The following is a 20716-nucleotide window of genomic DNA, read 5'->3' on the forward strand; positions in this document are numbered from 1 at the left end:
ATTAATTTAGCTATTCTTGAATGGCAGATATCCAGTCAGGATGCAGTAGAGCTTCCTCAGTTTTTTTAGGCTCAATTTGTGAAAGAAAATGTTAGTCCCTTAACAATGCAACAAGAATTACAGAAGGGGGGTTGAATTTTAACTTAAATATATATGTCAGTGTGAATTGATTTACAGAGTGCGGAATAATAACTTGAAATGAATCAAAACACAAGTAATTAAAAACACAAGTCTTTAAAAACTTTCTGGTGGATTTGAATGTATCCACCAGAGATATATAATATATTAAGTGAACTTTGTGTAGCAATTAGCTCACAGCTGCTTACAAATTGTCAACAACTAAAATTGTAGATAAATGCTAAGAATACAGCTTATAAATGTTTCTCTCTTGGTTGCTTAGTTAGTTGTTCTATTTGCTACTTCTTGGTTTATATAACACCAAGATTACAAAGTAATAAGACAAGATAATAAAACAAAAACTATCAAGTCTAATACTATGCTGCTTCATTACTCTATTCCAGCATCTTTGAGTATCTTCATAATAGCATGGAAATGGCAATGCTTCTTTGTTCTCTAAAACCCAGTTGAACAGGCTTCCATATTCCATTTGTATACACTCGACGCATGTGACTGTGTTATCACTGTCAACAGATGTTTGAATTCTTTATCCGTCAGGTTCATGATCATCCGTCGAGTTCATGATCATCCGTCGGGTTGTCTTTTTGGTCATCCGTCGAATGGCATTGTTGTTTATCCGTCGGGTAGCAATCTGGCACTTGACTTCATTTTATTTATGCAGAATTACAAGACATCATCTATGTACAATTAATCAACCTATTCTATATATCTAGTTAAAGTCAACATGACTTGAGTACTACTTACAAAATCTAAATAATGTGTATGCATAAATGTGCTACAGACTTATTATTACACAAGCTACTCACTCGATGGATAATAAATCATCATCCGTCGGGACTATATTTAGACATCCGTCGGGACTACAATCCTTATCCGTCGAGTGCTACATTTTTCACTAAGTAAAATCTACTAAGGTGTTTTGTTAATAAAATCATCAAGTTCACAACATATTCACAACAGAAAGCATGCATGCAAGCATTCATTTGAAGTTTCACTCCTAGTCCTCACTCCAGTATTTGGATCACCAATTATAGCATCTCTTGTGTGACTCATGTCCCATTTTCTGGTGTGATCTTGTTGACTAAAGTTACATGCATTTTTTTCATTATTTTCATGACTTGCAGAACTGTCATCTCTTTCTCCCCCTGAGTTTGTGCCATCAAATTCAAGTGAGCTTCTACTTTGAGATGAGTCCTCATCTTCACAGTTCACTGGTTCATTTGTTTCTTCCTCCATTCTATTGTTTGTGTTAATCTCAGCATCATCTTCAGAATCATTATCAATGTTCAAATTTTCAAATTTTAGGGCATCAGCTTCATTTTCATCACGGCATTCCAAGCATTGACACTTGTCATCATCAAAGGTCACATATGTGCTTTACATAATTTTCTTTTTCTCAAGCACATAAACTCTATAGGCAGTTCTTTTCAATGAATATCCCAGAAAAATAGCTTCAAATACTTTAGAATCAAATTTTCCAATATATTCAGAGTTATCTTTGAGCACAAAGCATTTGCTTCCAAACACATGTAGATGCTTTACAATAGGCTTTCTTTTTGACAAAATTAAGTAAGGCGATTTGCCAAGGTTTTTGTTGATTAAATATCTATTTTTAGTATAACATGCAGTATTGACAACTTCTTCCCAAAAGCTTATTGGTAAATTGGCATCTTGCAGCATTGTTCTTGCAGCTTCAACTAGAGTTCTATTTTTCCTTTCAACCACACCATTTTGTTGGGGTGTTTTTGCAGATGAGAACTCTTAAACAATGCCCTTATCTTTGCAGAATTCACTTAAAGATGCACTTCTGAATTCTGTGCCATTATCACTCCTCAATCTTTTAACACAATTTTGATCCTCGATCTGTTTCTCAACTTTCTTTATGTGTTCAATGATAATGTGTGGAGTTTCATCCTTTGAATGCATAAATTCCACCCAAGTGTATCTTGTGTAGTCATCCACCATCACCGGTGCATATTTCTTTCTGGAAATAGATAAGACATTAACTGATCCAAACAGGTCCATGTGAATAAGCTGCAATGATGCACTTATTGAATTTACAGTCTTGCTCTTGTGACTGGATCTCTTCATTTTGCCTTTTTGACAAGCCTCACAAACTTCATCTTGAGCAAATTCCAGAGTTGGCATGTTTCTCATTAATTCCTTTTTCACCAAGGTATTAATTGCTTTGTAATTCAGATTAGAGAGTTTCTTGTGCCACAGCTTGCTTTGCTCAATGGATGCCTTGGTATAAAAGCAATATATTTCATCCGTGTTTGCTGAATTTAGGTCTTCAATAAACAGACTTCCTTTCCTTGCTCCTTTCAGCAAAACTTCACCAGTTTTCTTGCTAGTGATTGAGCAGTCTTCTTTGTCAAATATTACCTTGAAACCTTTGTTTGTAAACTGGTTGATGCTTAGAAGATTTACTTCAAGGCCAGCAACTAATGCTACATCTTCAATGACAATATTTACAAATATTAATATGCCATATCCCATTGCGAATCCTTTGATGTTGTCTCCAAAAGTCACCAATGGGTCAGCCATATCCTCAAACTGTAATAGCAGGGCTTTATTAGCTGTCATATGCCTAGAACATCCACTGTCAGTGATCCATATGACTTTATTCTTCTTGCCCTGCACATAATGAGGATTAAGTGTGTTTAACTACCCAAACAGTGTTGGCACTTTCTTCTTTTCCACAGAAGTTGCAGAAGTAGAATTTGAATTTTCAAAAAGAACATCACTCATAGTTTGATCAACAATTTCCTTCTTAATCTCATATCCAAGATTGGCTTCCTTGAGATCTTTTCTCAATTTATGAAAACTTGTCATAACCTTCATATTGCAAGGAATGCAGTCAAACTTATCATAGAAGAAATGGGGATCTTCAGCCACAACCTCATTATACTTGCATGCTCCCACTTTTGGCTCACTAACAGCCTTACTATAAAGGTGAGTTAGATGTTTTGTTGAGCCATTTTTTTGACATTACTTCCTTGAAGCATCTACAACATAGGCATAATTTTTGTTTTTGTTTATACTTATTTTTCCATTCCTATTAATTTTCTTTTTCCCAGTGTTTTCATTCTTCATCTCCTTGGTTTGCATCTTGGTAGCTTGACTTACTATGGCTTCTTTTTATTTTTAGCAGTAGGAGTGGTTTCTGCATTATTCTTCTCATTATCCTCATCTGCAATTTCTTGCTTGATGACCAACTCAACTTCACTGAAATTAACCTCACAGGCTTTGAACAGAGGTGCACCCACATTTTTCAGCATCACAGGAATATCATGGTTCACTGTTTCTTTTCCTATGTTAACTTCAACTTTCTTGTGAGAATTCAAGGCCTCATAGTCCAAACCAATAGCTATGCTAGCACATGGTTTGTTTTTCTCATGATATTGTCCAACCAAATGAGATGCATTCATGTATGATTTGAGCTTCAAATCATTTTTCTCAATCTTCTCTCTCAACACTGTTTCTATATTTCTAGCACACTTTAGCTTGTTCTTGAGGTACTCATTTTCCTGTCTGACTATCTCAAGACCTTCAGGCTGCAGTTCTAGCTCTTGTTTTTCAGTTTCAAGCTTCTCATTTATTTTTGACAGCCTACTCACTTCCTTAGCAGCTGCCATCATTCTTGTGTGGATATGAAATATCTCTACACTTATTTTCTCAACAATTACTTTATATTGTCTTGTATTTAAATCAATTATGGTTAGAGTTGGTACCTCTGATTTGGATGTAGATGATTCTCCTTGCTCAAGAGATATAAGAGCATAATTTCCAAATTTTTCATTGTCATCCTCTTTATCTGTATCATCCCAACTCCTGCCTTCTGTAATGTAGGCCTTTCCCTGTTGCTTTCTCAAGAGTGCTTCATATTTTGCTTCCAATTCCAAATAAGCTTTATCTTTATTCACCTTCTTTGGCTTTCTACACTCAGTAGCAAAGTGACCTAACTCATCACAGTTATAACATCTTATCTTTGATTTGTCAACAGATGTTGTTATGTAGCAACTTATGTCAGCTGAGTTGAACTGAGTTTTTCCTTTCCAATTGCTGTTGTTGTTGGATGTCTGACCCTTGCTCTTGGAGAAATTTGGCTTCTTAACTCTTATGTTAGAGAATTTTCTTGCAAGGTAAGCCATTGACTGTCCATCTCATCCAGTTTATCAAGGGTGTAAAATTCATCCTCTTCTATTTCCAGTATGACTTGCTTCTGTGGTTCCCTATTTTCTGCTCAACAATTTGAACAGCTGGAGTTTGAGCTTCTAGTTCATCTTCAGATGACTTACTGTCATTGGCAACCAAGGCACTAGTTCCATCAACAACATGTCATTGACCAGCTCTCAATGACTTCCTCTGTAACATTTCCAGCCCATAAGTCTTCAAGATCCCATACAAGACTTCCAGTGTCATTCTGCTTAAATCTCTTCCTTCTCTAATAGCATATATTTTTTGTTCCAAATGGTCAGGAAGGGTGAGCAAGAATTTAAGGTTGACCTTTTTAGCTTCATAGTACTTGTCATGAAGCTGCAAATCATTTATTAGCTTATTGAACCTCTCAAAAACATCAATTATACTTTCCTTAGGTTTAGCCATAAAACCCTCATACTGTGACACCAAGATCCTTCTTTGATTAGATCTAACCTCTTCGGTTCCCTCACATATTATTTCAATTTTCTCCCAAATCTGTTTAGCAGAATCACAGTTGATAATGTTGTTGTACATTATATTATCAAGAGACTCAATTAATATGAGTTATAAACTGCTATTCAGTGAAACCTTTTCTTTTTCAGGCTCTGTGTAGGTTAAGGGATCTTTAGGTGCAAAATGTGTTGGTATGACCATGTCTCCATCTGTAGATTCAGAAACCCTTTCCATAGGAATGAAAGGTCCATTTTTGAGAATCTAAATGTACATAGGGTTGGCCATCCTTATGAATAGTATCATTTTATTTTTCCATAGTGTGTAGTTGATCTTGTCAAAGAAGGTATCTTGATACTGCTTAATTTCTGAGCACTCATTCTTTAAAGATCTTTATCTATTTTCTTTCAGATTTTGCTCTGATACCACTTGTTAGATATTGAGTACAAAGAAATGTAACACGGAAGGGGAGGGTGAAAGTGTTTTTTTGGATTTCACTTGGCTATTAAAACTGTTTGGATAATGGTTGAATAAAGCAGTTAAGAATTGTAGAGATATTATGTTTAACAGAAATCACACAAACATAATATATCAAAAACTCACTAAATTGTATTAATTAAGTTTATCTTGCTACAAATCTGTGTTCTTAGAAAATAAGAACTCAGTTACTATCTTGAGAGAGTACAAGATTTTTTTAGACCTATTTTTTTATAAACTAAGGACCCGTGCATGATTTATAGACTAGCAACACTGGTTTAAAAAACTTGAAATAAAATGTACTAAACCAATTTCTAAAGCAACCTTATCTATTTCCTTTTCTAGTGTTAGAAAATCTGTGCAGAATCTTGCAGGTCTGTGACATCCTTTGTCCAATGAATCTTGGCCCTTGATCTTATATTTTTCAAGCTTCTTTTGTAGTCTTTCCAATTCAGTGAATGAATTGTTTGTTCACTGATAATCTTGAATCTTGAACTTGTCTGTATTCAAAATTTGAGATAGTATGTCAAGATCTCATTTTGTTCTGTTGAGAAGTGACATATCGATAAGTATAATGACTTATCGATATCTCGAGTTCTCGACATATATAAATGACTTGTCGAGGTCTCTAGTTCTCGACATGTAGAATAACTTGTCGACATCTCTAGTTCTCGATATAGGCTTTTGACTTGTCGACATCTTGAGTTCTCTGCATGAAGATTTGACTTGTCGATATCTCTAGACCTCTACATGAAGAATCTGACTTGTCGATATCTCTGAGATCTCTACATGCATAATTTGACTTGTCGATATCTTTGAGATCTCTACATGAGGAATTGACTTGTCAATATCTCCAGTTCTCTTCATCTTCATTTAACTTGTCGATATCTTGAATCTCTACATGCAGAAATGACTTGTCGATATCTCTTCGGACTTCTCTACAAGTCATATTGAACTTCTCGACTGTCTTCTCGATATCCCTTGATCTGTGACTTGTCGATATCTTGACTTAGAACATTTTTCCTAGAACAGCATTATTTAACTCCAAGCTTCCACACTTTTCTCTGAGGCATGATCATGATTTGATCTTCTTCCAGAATTTATTCCTTAGTTTGAAAATTGTTCATAGAAAAATCCCCCAGTCTAATCTACTAAACATGTTTAGAGACTCAAAGAATACAATTACATAATATAAATATTTATTATCATACAACTTTATCTTAGGGTTGTCAAGATGACTTAGTCTTGTTATATACAGACATGTCTTGTACAACAGATATCCGATCCGGAATCCGTGATCTGAATGGATCCGAAAACAATAAAAAAATATGTATATGGATTTAGGTCGATCCGATCCAAATTTATTCACATTTCCAACTAGGAAAAATCAGTCACATATGACTCCAGTAACATATATTTACATTTCCAACTAGGAAAAATCTCATATTAACAAAATGTCTATTTAATCTCTATTTATATAATTCTTTTCAGAATTAACCTTTACACAATAATTCAATGATCGACTCAATGTTAAATATTTTAACTCGACTAATCATGTAAACATAGAGAGCTCATTATATACTTTTCTACATTTTACTCATTTTTCTTTATACCCTTTTCTTTGATACCTCGAAATCCATTTCACAATATTTTACGGGTCACGTCTCAACTGACGACTCGATTCAAGAACACTTATTAACCACACTTCAAGTTATAGTTGGCTCGTCACACTGGAATAATTTATTTTTAAATATTCTTTTTATGATTCACATAAATTACATAAAACCACATAATAAACCATTCATCCACATAATATATATATATATCGAAAGTTATTAATATTACAATTTTATAAATATTTTTTAATGTTTCTAAAACTTAAAAGGGAATTGGTTAACCCTAAAATGTTAAAATTGTTAAATAAGATATTTCTTTTATTCAATTTTTTCATAATATAAAAAATATTAAATAAAAAAAATTATAAAAAAACGTATAATTAATTGGTGTCTTCGGCCTCCAAAATGATACATAATGAGTTGCTCAAGTAATAAAAGACATACAGAATACGCGCATCACGCTACATGATGCAACGTGATGGTCATTAAAAATAATAAAAAAAGAATGCAAAACGATGTGTCCTATAGCGTTTGTCAAAAATGCTACACGATTTGACGTGTATGAGTTCTATTTTGGGCCATGAATTCACATTGTGCCATTTTGGTCCATTTCTCACTTTTTACAGAAGTAAAGGAAAAAATGAATTTTCTTGACATAGTCGTCATTGTGCTGTTTTGGAGCTTTTAATTGAGTCACTGATTAAAAAAAATTCGGTCAAAGATTTTAATAATGGAAAATTCTGATATATTTAGTAAAAGAATGTAAACTTCTGATATGGATAATACCATTTAATTCATAGGCATGTAAATCGATATAAGAGAACAAATATTTTAATTATATTTAAATATTTTTATGTTTTAATAATTTGAAATTAATTAAATTAAACAAATAATAACCTTTTTGAAAAAAATATATAATTCTTTCAAACATCTACTTTTACCCCCACTTAGTGATCCAAATAAAAGTTGATAAACCGTTTAGTGATAAATTTAGTATAAGATTTAAGTATCATGAGCAATATTATAAATGATGTAACCAAGGGAGGACCCAGGATTATAAACCTACAGGGGCTTGAGTGATTTTTTTTTGCGCGATTCAATGAAATTATATGTGAGTAAACTAGCATACACATATAAAATGAAAATCATTAAATTTAATTATACTATTAATTTGAAATCCAAAATATGCAAAAAAATAAGTACTTAAGATACTAGTTTACCATGAAATTAAAGGAACATTTACTTGCATCATTTGAGTTGTGCTTGACGATTCTTTTGAGAATAAAATTCATCAATCACTTCATCTGGTTCAATTTCTTCGACATACTCCCTCTCTATGTTGATAAGCATAGTGTCTCTCAGATACACTTCCCCCATTTTATTTCGAAGATCAGTCTTAACTAATTTCATGGTGGAAAAAATCATTTTCGTAGTTGCTGTAGAAACAAGAAGTGTCAAAACAAGACAAATTAACCTATAAATTAAATTGTATTATTTTGTCTTTCCCGTATCAACTAGTCGTAGACATAAATCAGAAAGAGTAGACAAATACTGAAATTCAGCATGGTCAACCACATCAATCTTGTAATGATCAAATTGAAGTTTAAGCTGGTACATCTCTTGTTGTCCAAAATCATCAGGATAAAAGGTAGCAATAAGTGTACAAATATGCTCAATATCTAACAACCTAAAATTGTTATTTGGTTCCAAAGATGTGCTTAATCTCAAAAGTTGCACAACATCATCATCGAATCTATAACGTAGCTCTTCTAACTAAAAATCAATTGCATAATTAAATACATTATAATGATAATGATGCCCAACTGATATATCAGCTATTTGTATCACACAGAACGGATACATATCCATATAACGAGCATTCATATCTGGTATATCAGTTTTATGCTTTATACACATCGACATTACATAATTCAAAAGAACGTAAAAACCCTCATCTCTTAGAGATTATAGCAATTCTTTTGTTGTTGCAACTAAATCAATGGGATTTAAGATATCAATTGATTTACCTTGTAATGCTCGACAAAGCAAATTTGTAAGGCCCATGATCTTATGCATCAAGTATAGCATAAATAGAAAGTCAAATGATTTTGGTGCCTTTAAAGAACCTCTATCTTCTCCACGCTCATAGTTAGAAGAACTGCTACAATTATTAATATTTTCCAATAAAGTAATTATTGAACCAAACCTATCAATCAAGCTGCAAATACAATTAAAGTGAGAACTCCACCTTGTGGATCCCGATCGTTGTAAATTCCCAATCTGATTAAGTCCCCTACTAGTCTCACGTTCTCCACTTGCCGCATAATTGTCAACCTCTATTCCATGTGCAGTCTGTAACTCCATGTTAGGTCACACAACACTATAGAAGGGGGTTGAATATAGTGTTTATATAATCAAATCGACTTAGAACACAAGTATGTAACAATAATCAAGTTTATTCAATATAATAAACTCTGTTACAAAGTAGGTTAAACTACTCTCTCAATGATGTATGAATATCACTTAGAGTTGCTAGGGTTACAATGAATAATTTTTTCGTGAATGATAACACATATAGTGTAAACCCTAAGCTATGTTTATATAGTACACAGTTACAAGATATCTTCTGATTGATATGAAATATATCTCTTCCTGAAATATATCAATCAGATATTATCTTCTGTAGTCCTTTAGCTGTCCAACTCTCTAAGCATATCTTCTTTTGTTTAATCCAGATCCTCTCCTGTAAACCAGCCATTTTTCATCCCTAAAGTGTATCCGCACTTAAGTTCTGATATAAGTTATGACGCCTTAAGTTCTGATAACTTCCTGTCTTCAGTAAGTTCTGATTTCCAGTTAAGTTCTGATATTCTGATGATAAGTTCTGAAACTAAACAAATTAGATTAGACATGGCATCACAAATATATCTAACAATCTCCCCCAACTTGTAAATTATGAAAAATATACAAGTTAATAGATTTGATGATGTCAAAAACATTTAAGTACAAATGCAATGAGAGTTTATTTAGACAACTAACTATAACATACAGTCCTTGCAGCTTTTACCAATCTTATTGAATCAACCTGAATCCAAAATGATTCTTGACAAAGTTTGATATCAGCTTCTTTTCTGCAATTCTCAGGACTTGAGCTATCTGTGTTTTGACTTGCATCAGTTCTTCATCTTGACTTCCAATCTGGTAGATGGCAGTCCTAAGTGCTAAAATGTGATTTCTTTCCGATCCATCACCTAGTCTGATTACCCTTGGATGAGAGGAGTCTTCATTGTAGCATAGACATTTCTCTTTCATAATAACTTCCATCTTAGCAGAATTCTTCTTCATTGGAATTTCTCTTCCATCATCTTCAACTATTTTTGGAATAAATTATGCAACCCTTGATCTAGAGATCCTGGCTTTATCCCTTATGGTCTTCATTATGAAATTTGACCATCTTCTGGTAACCTCAGACTTTACCTCTAAAAGATAATGAAAGAATTGAAGTTCTTTAAGATATTTGTTCAGCACATCTGATTCTGACATTATGTATGTTCTTCCATCTTTAAGATATAGAATCAGCTTTTCCTTGATTTTACTCTTATCATGAGTATCCAGTACCACTTGAACAGATATAACCTTGTCAAGGTGTTTCTGTGTAACTTCCTCAAGTGGTTTGTCAGTTAATAAATATGGATCTTTGATAGTTACTTCAACTCCTGTTTTGATCTTGGCTTCGCTTGATCCTAACCCAGATCTGTCTCTTGCTTCTCTGGCATTCAATCCAACAGTCATGAAATCAGATAGCAGTTGACTTTTCTTAGGATCTGATGGATTAACATTTTTCCATAGGAGTTTCTTCTTACCAACAACTGTCATCTTGTTCAAATCAACTTGAGCTCTGTCAGAGGTTGATGTCTTGATGACTTGTTCAGGATTTGCAGATTCTTCTATAGCTTGTTGTTCTGAAATATCTTCACTCTGAACAACTTGAGCTATGTCAGAGGTTGTCTTAGATTCTTCTGTCATCTTTCTTCTTTTCAGAGTTTCAACAGTTTCATCTTCAGCAGTAGTATCATCAAAGACTTGAACCATCTTGCACACAGGATTCATCAGAATTTGAGGAATCTTCATTTTCTGCTTCTTGACTATCTCCCCAACTTTTCCTTTTCCCTTATCTTTGGGATCAGTAGTAGTTTGAGATCTAGTCCTTGATTTAGGAATCTCTGTGGCAGATCTTTCTTTTATCACTGTTTTTATCTCACTTAATTATTTTCTAAGAAATATAACTGTTACAGTAAAAACTAAAAGTAAGTCAAGCAATTAAAATGTGACACGTAAGCATCAAAGTTTGCATCAGAACTTGACTATTAGTAGAATTTAACGGTCATCAGAACATGGCTTTTGTACTCAAAAAGTGAATGAATGTTTATGTGATTCTTCACACAAATACTGACTGGTTTCTTCAGAGTTTAATCATCAGAACATAATCAGAACTTGTCCTCAAAATTTATGCAAATAATGCTTAACTGTTTATCAGAAACAACTTAATCACCACAGTAATTTTCATCATTCATATGGAGTGATAGTGTGTGTATGTGCAAATGACCAGATAGAGATTAAAGTCTGATAAACTTCAGTCTATCTTAGAAATAAGGCATAACTAAGAAAAATGCTTAAAATTTGTCTTTAATTATGAAGTCTACTGTAGAATAAAGTAATGCAAGAATCCACCTCAACTCTTTGTGCTCATTTTATGCATCTTTTGAAATTCTTTAGACAGTGGCTTCTCAGTTGTAAATGAGTTACAACTGCCACCAAAATTTATGTTGTTATCAAAGTATTTCTCCAGTAATCAGAGAATGTGAAAAGTCACCAAGAAAAATTAATTTGCTTTTCTAATGCATATTACTTAATACCAGCAATGCATTTGGGTCTTCCCTTTCACATATTTACTCTAGATCTCAAAGGAGTACCTGATTTCAATTTTTCTTTGCTTTTTTTTTAGATAAGTGAGGCTTATCAAGTATGTAGTTCATTCTTAAGATTTACTGACATCAGAATTTGACAGATAAGAAGCAATAATCTAGTTTGTGACTTAGTAATAAGATACAAGAAGTAAATTTGACTAAGATCAAAATCAGAATTTGCTTGTGTTATGGATTTCCACATAAATAACTAATTCAAACATGGGATATATATTTTGTTAAAGACTACATTCAAAACAGAACATTCAAAACACTTTCAGAGTTTATAGAATCATATCAGATAACAAGCAGTGTTTAATATATTACAATTTAAGCACATATTACATTGAGATAAGAACAACTGTAAACACTGATCATAAAGTCTGATGTATGAGAACAAAAACTAAACAAATTTTGAGAAAGAACCTGAAACCATTCCAAGTTCATTTACCAGTCTTGTAAAAGTAGTTTCACATAGTGGTTTTGTGAAGATATCTGCTAGTTGTTGATCTGTTGGAACAAAATGCAATTCCACTGTACCTTCCATCATATGTTCCCTTATGAAATGGCACCTAAAGCTGATGTACTTTGTCATTGAGTTTTGAACTGGATTTCCTGTCATAGCAATAGCACTTTGATTATCACAGTAAATGGGTATTTTCAAAAATTCTAACCCATAGTCCAGTAACTGATTCTTCATCCAAAGAATTTATGCACAACAGCTTCCTGCAGCAATATATTCTGCTTCTGCAGTTGATGTGGAAATTGATTTATGTTTCTTGCTAAACAAAGAAACCAATCTGCCTCCAAGAAATTGGAAGCTTCACTAGTGTTTTTCCTGTCAATTTTGCATCCTGCAAAATCTGCATCTGAGTAACCTATTATCTTAAAATATGATTCCCTAGGATACCACAATCCTAGATCAGCTGTACTCTTGAGGTACTTGAAAATTCTTTTCACAGCAATTAGATGAGGTTCTCTTGGATCAGCCTGAAATCTTGCACAAAACAGGTAGCATACATGATATCTGGTCTACTTGCAGTTAAATAGAGTAAAGAGCCAATCATACCTCTGTAGTTAGTAATGGGAGTTGATGCAGTAGAACTGTCTTACATTCCAAATTTCTTGAGTAGATTTCTGGTGTACTTGGATTGACTGATAAAAGTACCTTCTTCAGTTTGTTTGACTTGAATTCCCAGAAAATAACTCAACTCTCCCATCATACTCATTTGATATCTTGACTGCATTAACTTGGAAAATCTTTCAGAAAGTTTTGTATTTGTAGAGCCAAAGATGATATCATCAACATATATCTGTACCAAAAGTAAGTCCTTTCCATGGTTGAGGTAGAATAAAGTCTTGTCAATTGTGCCTCTGTGAAATCCACTTTCCAGAAGAAATTGTGTCAGTATCTTATACCATGCTCTAGGAGCTTGCTTTAGGCCATAAAGTGCTTTGTCAAGCCTGTAGACATGATTTGGAAATTTTGGATCTACAAAGCCTGGAGGTTGTTCAACATATACCTCTTATTCCAATTCTCCATTGAGAAAATCACTTTTCACATCCATTTGAAAAACTTTAAACTTCTTATATGCAGCATAAGCCACAAAGATTCTTATGGCTTCCAATCTAGCAACTGGAGCAAATGTTTCATCATAGTCGATACCCTCCTGTTGAGAGTAACCTTTAGCAACCAGCCTTGCTTTGTTTCTTGTAATTATGCCATCACTGTCAGTTTTATTTCTGAACACCCATTATGTACCAACAATGGATCTGTTCTTTGGTCTTGGCACTAGGGTCCAGACTTTATTTCTTTCAAATTCATTTAACTTTTCTTGCATTGCTTGTACCCAATCAGCATCTTGAAGAGCTTCTTCCACTTTCTTTGGTTCAGTCTGAGATAGAAAGGAATGATAGAGACATTCATTTATTGTTGATGTTCTAGTTCTGACACCTACTTCAGGATCTCCAATTATTAAGTTAGGTGTGTGTGATTTAGTCCACTTCCTTGCAGATGGAAGTTGATCTCTAGAACTGGATCCTTTCCAATGATCTGTGTTGTCTCCATCAGCATTTTATGATGCTCCCCCTGAATTATGCTCTCTGAGATTCCAGAATTTGAGTTGGATCCTTCAGGAATTGAAGAACTAGAGTTTCTAGAATTGTTAGAATTTGACTCATCAGCACTTAATGAATCAGAACTTGAAGAGTCAGTGACAGGTTTTGATGCTTCTTGAGAGTCTTGAGATGTATTATGATCATCAGCTTGCTCCCCCTGAACATGTGCATTTTCCTTTGGAGCAATTACCATAGTTTCAATGACATCAGAATTTAACCCGTCAGAACTTACAGGATCAGGATTTAGGTCATCGGAATTTACAGAATCAGAATTTACATCTTCATTTTCAAATCTCAGCTGATCATGATCATTGAAATCTTAAAGTCCAGTAATCTTTTTATCATCAAAAGATACATTGATAGATTCCATGACAACCCTTGTTCTTAAATTGTAGACTCTGAAGGCTTTTGTGGAACGTGGATATCCAACAAAAATTCATTCATCAGCTTTTAGATCAAATTTTGACAGATGTTCAGGATGAGTTTTAAGAACAAAATACTTGCATCCAAATACATGAAAGTATTTTAGATTTGGCTTCTTTTTCTTCACCATCTCATATGGTGTTTTTCCATGCTTGTTTATGAGTGTAGCATTCTATGTAAAACAAGCAGTCTGCATAGCTTCAGCCCAAAAATAGGTTGGTAGCTTTGCTTCATCAAGCATAGTTCGTGCAGCTTCAATAAGAGTCATGTTCTTTCTTTCTACAACTCCATTCTGCTGTGGAGTTCCAGGTGCAGAAAATTCCTGCTTTATTTCATGCTCTTTGCAGAACTCTTCCATGATTGAATTCTTGAACTCAGTGCCATTATCACTTCTTATTATTTTAACAGAATCTTTGACTAACTTATCCAGCTGTCTAACATGATCAGTTAGAGTAGATGCAGTTTCATTCTTCTTGTGCAAGAAATATACCCAAGTTTATCTTGTGAACTCATCCACTATAACCATAGCATATTTCTTCTTTGCAATAGACATGACATTGACTGGACCAAATAGATCAACATGCAGTAAGTGATAAGGCTCAAGAATTGAGGATTCAGTTTTCTCTTGAATGGAGATTTTCTTTGTTTTGCCTTTTGACATGAGTCACAAAGACCATCAAGAGAAAATATTGATTTTGGCAGTCCTCTCACAAGATCTTTCTTTACTAGCTCATTTATGTTGTTGAAATTTAAATGAGAGAGTCACTTGTGCCAATTCCAGCTTTCTTCAATTGATGCTCTGCTTAACAGACAGATTGCAGAACCATCAGAATTTGTTAAAAGTCTGGCTTCATATATGTTACCATATCTGTAACCTTTCAGAACCACTTTGCATGTAGAATTACTTACAACTTCAAAGTGTTCCTTAAAGAAATCTACATGATAACCTCTGTCACAAATTTGACTCACACTTAGCAGATTGTGTTTAAGTCCTGAGATAAGAGCTATTGTTTCAATTATGACAGTCCCAAGATTGATATTTCCATATCTCAGAGTCTTTCCCATGTTGCCATCTCCATAAGAAACTCCTGGGCCAGCTTTCTCCACAAAGTCTGATAGCAGGGCTTTATTTCCAATCATATGTCCTGAACATCCACTGTCCAGAACCAGGATGTTTTTCTTGTTGCCCTGCAATCACAAAGACCACTATTGATTAGTTTTAAGGACCCAGACTTGCTTGGATCCTTTGGCCTTATTAAGTTTGTTAGCATTTGTAGCGGATTTAGTTTCAGAGTTTATGCTAACATGCTTTTTATCAGACTTTAAATCAGACTTTGCATCAGAATTTACACTAGAAGGAATTACACTAACTTTCTTTAAAAAAAGGTTTTATTTTATAATAATCATAGTACAAACTATGATATTCCTTACAAGTATGAATAGAATGTCATAAACTACCATAATGAAAACAAGGATTTTGTGGTTTAAATCAAACAAACTGACTCTTAACTCCTGATTTAGGAGGTAAAGAGTTTATATCTTTATTTTTCCTGTAAAAAGAAGCAAGATGGTTAGAGTTTCCACAATTATAGCATTTCTTTCTAGGAGCATAAGGAACAGGCATATAATTATTATTTTTATTCACACCTTCCTTTCCATTTTTTCCTAGCTCCCTTTACCTTGTTCACATTTTTAATCTCTTTCAGCTTATACTTAAGCTGCTTCTTTGTCATTAAGCCTATATTTACTACAGCTGGTTTACCCTGTTTTAATTTGTTAGAAGTTCACTTTTCTTTGACTTCTGTTTTAGAGTCTTTCATCTTTTCAAAATCAAACACAACAATTTTTGCAACAAATTTAACAGGATTTACCTTTGGCTTAATTGGCAAAGTCCCTTTTTCACTTTTGCCATCTTTATAACCTAACCCCTCTTTCCAGTTTCCACTACTTAGAATATTATGAGTTATTTTGCCTGAGTTAGTCCAAGTCCTGATGATTTATCTTTCTTTTTCTAGTTCAGTTTTTGGATAATCATTTTGTTTAAGCAATTCATTCTTAACATACACAGCATTATCTCTCTCTGTCTGAACAGTGTTTTGGTGGACTAACTCTTCTTCAAGATAGCTATTTCTGTTTTTGTACTTTAGATTTTCAGATTTTAATCTTTCATTCTCTAAAGTATGATCTCTATAGCTAATATAGATGTTTTTCAGAAATAATCTCAACTCAGTAATATCATCTGTATCAAAAGCAAGAGTTGATAGAGGTACCTCAAGTTTAGCAGCATCAGAACTGCTATCAGCATTTGCCATTAAGGCATAGTTCACCTCTTCTTCAGATTCTGAAGTGTCTGCCCAGTTTTTCTTCTTTGTGATAAGTGTCTAGCCTTTATCACCTTTTCCTTTCTTACAATCTAGAGAGATGTGGCCTCTTTCACCATAATGGTAGCATTTGACATTTGAGTTGTCTCCTCTGTCAGACTTTCCTCCTTTGCCTTCAGACTTTCTGAACCCTTTCTTTTCAAAACTTCCACTTTTCCTGGAAAACTTCTTACCCTTTCTGAATTTCTTGTAGGCTATCTTTGTGATACCCTTCACTTTAAGAGCACACAGTTGCATCATCTCTGCATCAACATCCACTTCAGATAAATTTTCAGGTTCTGAATCATCATCATCAGAATCTGATGACTCTGAATCAGACTGTATGATGAGAGCCTTTCCTTTTGCCTTCCTAGAGACAATTGGCTTTTCTTCAGCCTTCAAAGCAACTGTCTTAGTCTTCCCTCCATGCCTCTTCTTTCTTTGCTCCATCTCAAGTTCATGAGTCTTGAGCATCCCATAGATTTCATCAAGAGACATATCAGCAAGTTCATAGTTGTCTCTTATTGTAGTAGCTTTCAAATCCCACTTTTTAGGAAGAGCTAGTAGGAATTTCAGATTTGAATCTTCTGGATCATATTCCTTATCCACTAGTGACAGATCATTCAACAGCTTTGTGAATCTGTCATATGTCTCAGTTAGTGACTCATCAGATTTTGAGTCAAAGTGCTCATACTCCTGTGTGAGTATTGTCTTCCTGTTCTTTTTGATGGTATTGGTTCCTTGACATCTCACTTCCAATGCATCCCAGATTTCTTTTGTAGTCTTGCATCCAATCACCTTGTTTGACATGACATTGTCAAGTGCACTATGGAGCAAGTGTCTTACTTTTGCATCCTTGGCTATTGAAGAGATGTCTTCAGAGGTGAATTCTCTCTTTTCTTTGGGAATCATCTTCTGTGGCTCATTCCCAACTGCAACAGAAAGCTTTGTGGGCTTGTGTGGACCATCATTAATCCTGTCTAAATATTCTGGATCTGTAGCTTCCAAAAACATGGCCATCTTCACACTCCATACAGGGTACTCAGACACCCTGAGCATAAGAACCCTAATGGTTTCATATCTACTGGTGTTATGAATGGGTTGAACCTTTGCAGGTTCTTAAGGGTCTTGTGTTTTTTATTGACCAGACATGATCATTATTTGGATCTTACTGTATGTATGTTAATAGAAAGGCTCTGATACCACTTGTTAGGTCACACAACACTATAAAAGGGGGTTGAATATAGTGTTTATATAATCAAATCGACTTAGAACACACGTATGTAACAATAATCAAGTTTATTCAATATAATAAACTCTGTTACAAAGTAGGTTAAACTACTCTCTCAATGATGTATGAATATCACTAAGAGCTGCTAGGGTTAAAATGAATAAATCTTTTTTGTGAATGATTACACATATAGTGTAAACCCTAAGTTGTGTTTATATAGTACACAGTTACAAGATATCTTCTAATTGATATGAAATATATCTCTTCCTAAAATATATCAATCAGATATTATCTTCAGTAGTCCTTTAGCTGTCCAACTCTCTAAGCATATCTTCTTTTGTTTAATCCAGATCCTCTCCTGTAAATCAGCCGCTTTTCATCCCTGAATTGTATCCGCACTTAAGTTCTGATATATGTTATGACACCTTAAGTTCTGATAACTTCCTGTCTTCAGTAAGTTCTGATTTCCAGTTAATTTCTGATATTCTGATGATAAGTTCTGAAACTAAACAAATCAGATTAGACATGACATCATAAATATATCTAACACTTCAACAGGCATTTAGAAGAACCAGTAACAATATTTATAACATTAGACAACATAGAAAAGAATTCCCAGATAGAATCTTGTTTTTCAGCAGCCTCAACCAATGCTAGTTGTAAACGGTGAGCAAAATAATGTACATAATAAGCATACGTGCATTCTTTAAGAAATAGAGCTTCTAAACCATTAAATTCACCACGCATATTACTAGCACCATTATATCCCTAACCTTTAATATTATGAATGCTCAAGTTATCCTGTGTAAGAATGTCAGATATTTCTTTCTTAAGAGTTAATGAGGTAGTATCAGCTACATTAACAATATCAAAAAAACTCATGAATAATACCATGAACATCAACAAACCGAAGCACAATAGCCAACTGTTCTTTATATGATGCATTTATCGATTCATCAACTAAAATGCAAAACTTAGAATCTCCTACTTCTTCACGGATTTTATTTCTTACTTTAGAAGCAAGGATGTGCAAAATATCTTTTTGTGCCTTTGGAGAAGTATACATGGCATTTTTTTGGTTCATTTTCAAAAACAACATTTGAAATATCAACACTTAGTCTACCAAAAACTTTGATCATCTCAATAAGATTAACTCTGTTACGAGAAGTTGATGATTAATCATGACCCCATAATGCACATGCTTACAAACTTAAGTATCGAACAACATCTATAGTAGCTCTCAAGCGCAGTCTATTCTTCTTTACATCTTCCAACAATTGACAATTTATGACCTTGTCAATATGTCTTGTAACATTGGTCAACCCGTCAAGAGAACTCGTTGCTTTTTTATGAGGTGAATTACCTTTTCCAATATGTACCAAGAAAGGACATTTCTCATTATCATTAACTATTTTCCAATTCTTGAATCCATCAATAGTAAATTCATCTTGGGAAGATGAATCCTTCAAATAGAAAACATGAAAAATAGAATGCAACATCTTTTGAAACTTAATACTCTAGTCAGCGCCATGAGTTGAACCAAGATGCTTGAAATCGACGAAGTTGACTTCCAAACTCAGTAGGTGGATATTGATATTTGTGTAATTTAGGTTGACATGCTCCCAGTCTAATACACTCATGCCTAATATCATCATGAATATTAGGTGGATACTTCCAAATAGGACGACGAAGGCGTGGATCGCATTCAAGAGATGCAAGATCAATATGACTAGTTTTAGATGTAGGAGGAGCACTAGGAGTAGCTGTAGCTATGGCGGGAGCGCTAGGAAGATCATGACTAGCAATAGGTGTAATACTGACAGTAGCTGTAGGATCAATGGTAGGTGGGAGTAACATTAGGAAAAACATTGAAGTAGTTGTAGCACTAGGGGTATTTGCAAGAGTAACATTGGAAGTAGGAAAATAAGAAAATAATGTTTTTCTTTTCCGGCCTTGATTTCTGCAACAAAATAAAAAGAATTAGTAGAATAAATTTACGATGTCTTGAATTTTAAAGAGCACATAAATATTAAAATATATTATTTTAAATTCAAAATGTCTATAAATTTAAAGAACACATAGATACTCAACAATATAATTTTAAGGTGTTAGTATCCAATCAAAATTATATTTTAAAGAGCACTAGTCACTAATTTTTTTTCCCAACAGCCATCACTCATTCCAAATACCGACACTCTATCTAAATTATTAAAAAATACATTAATATTAAAAGATTAACCTATTTAATTTAATTAACGTATAACGTTTTGACAATCTGTTCTAACAATTAACTATTTACATTAAATTTATACCTTATATAATCTCTTCTATATATAATAAGAGAACATGGTGATAAAATTCATGTGATTTTTTATTCTCATTAAAATGACTATTTTACCCTTGTATGTGTTATTTATTAGAAAAAATGTTTTTCTAGGGAATCAAACATAGGTCTTACAATTGCTTTGTAAGAGCTATAACCACTGAACTACTTAAACCATATGTGTTGTTAATTATACACATATTAAGTATGCTTGTGTGTCTTCAAACGAATAAATATTTGGTATTTCAATTATTGAGACTTACTAATAACTTATAATTATATTTTCTTTTTAAATTTGCTACTTTGTATCATATTATTATATAATATTTTTTTAATTAACATATATGTCATATTTCGTTAAATACACATGATATGAAGAATGGTTAATTAAATTAAAATCAAGTATTATACAT

At 33.5% G+C, this 20716-nt stretch overlaps 1 protein-coding gene across 1 annotated transcript; it reads right to left on the bottom strand.

Moving 5' to 3' along the window:
* Positions 1-8375: 8375 nt before the first annotated feature.
* Positions 8376-9248, bottom strand: LOC141674251 (uncharacterized). The gene is made up of 3 exons (XM_074480970.1): positions 8912-9248; positions 8709-8770; positions 8376-8657 (listed from the first exon to the last, which is right to left on the bottom strand). The coding sequence occupies exons 1-3, from the start codon at positions 9246-9248 to the stop codon at positions 8376-8378; spliced, it is 681 nt and encodes a 226-aa protein (XP_074337071.1).
* Positions 9249-20716: the final 11468 nt, after the last annotated feature.

The sequence above is a fragment of the Apium graveolens genome, chromosome 7 (genome assembly GCF_009905375.1).
Source record: "Apium graveolens cultivar Ventura chromosome 7, ASM990537v1, whole genome shotgun sequence".
Lineage (NCBI taxonomy): Eukaryota > Viridiplantae > Streptophyta > Magnoliopsida > Apiales > Apiaceae > Apium > Apium graveolens.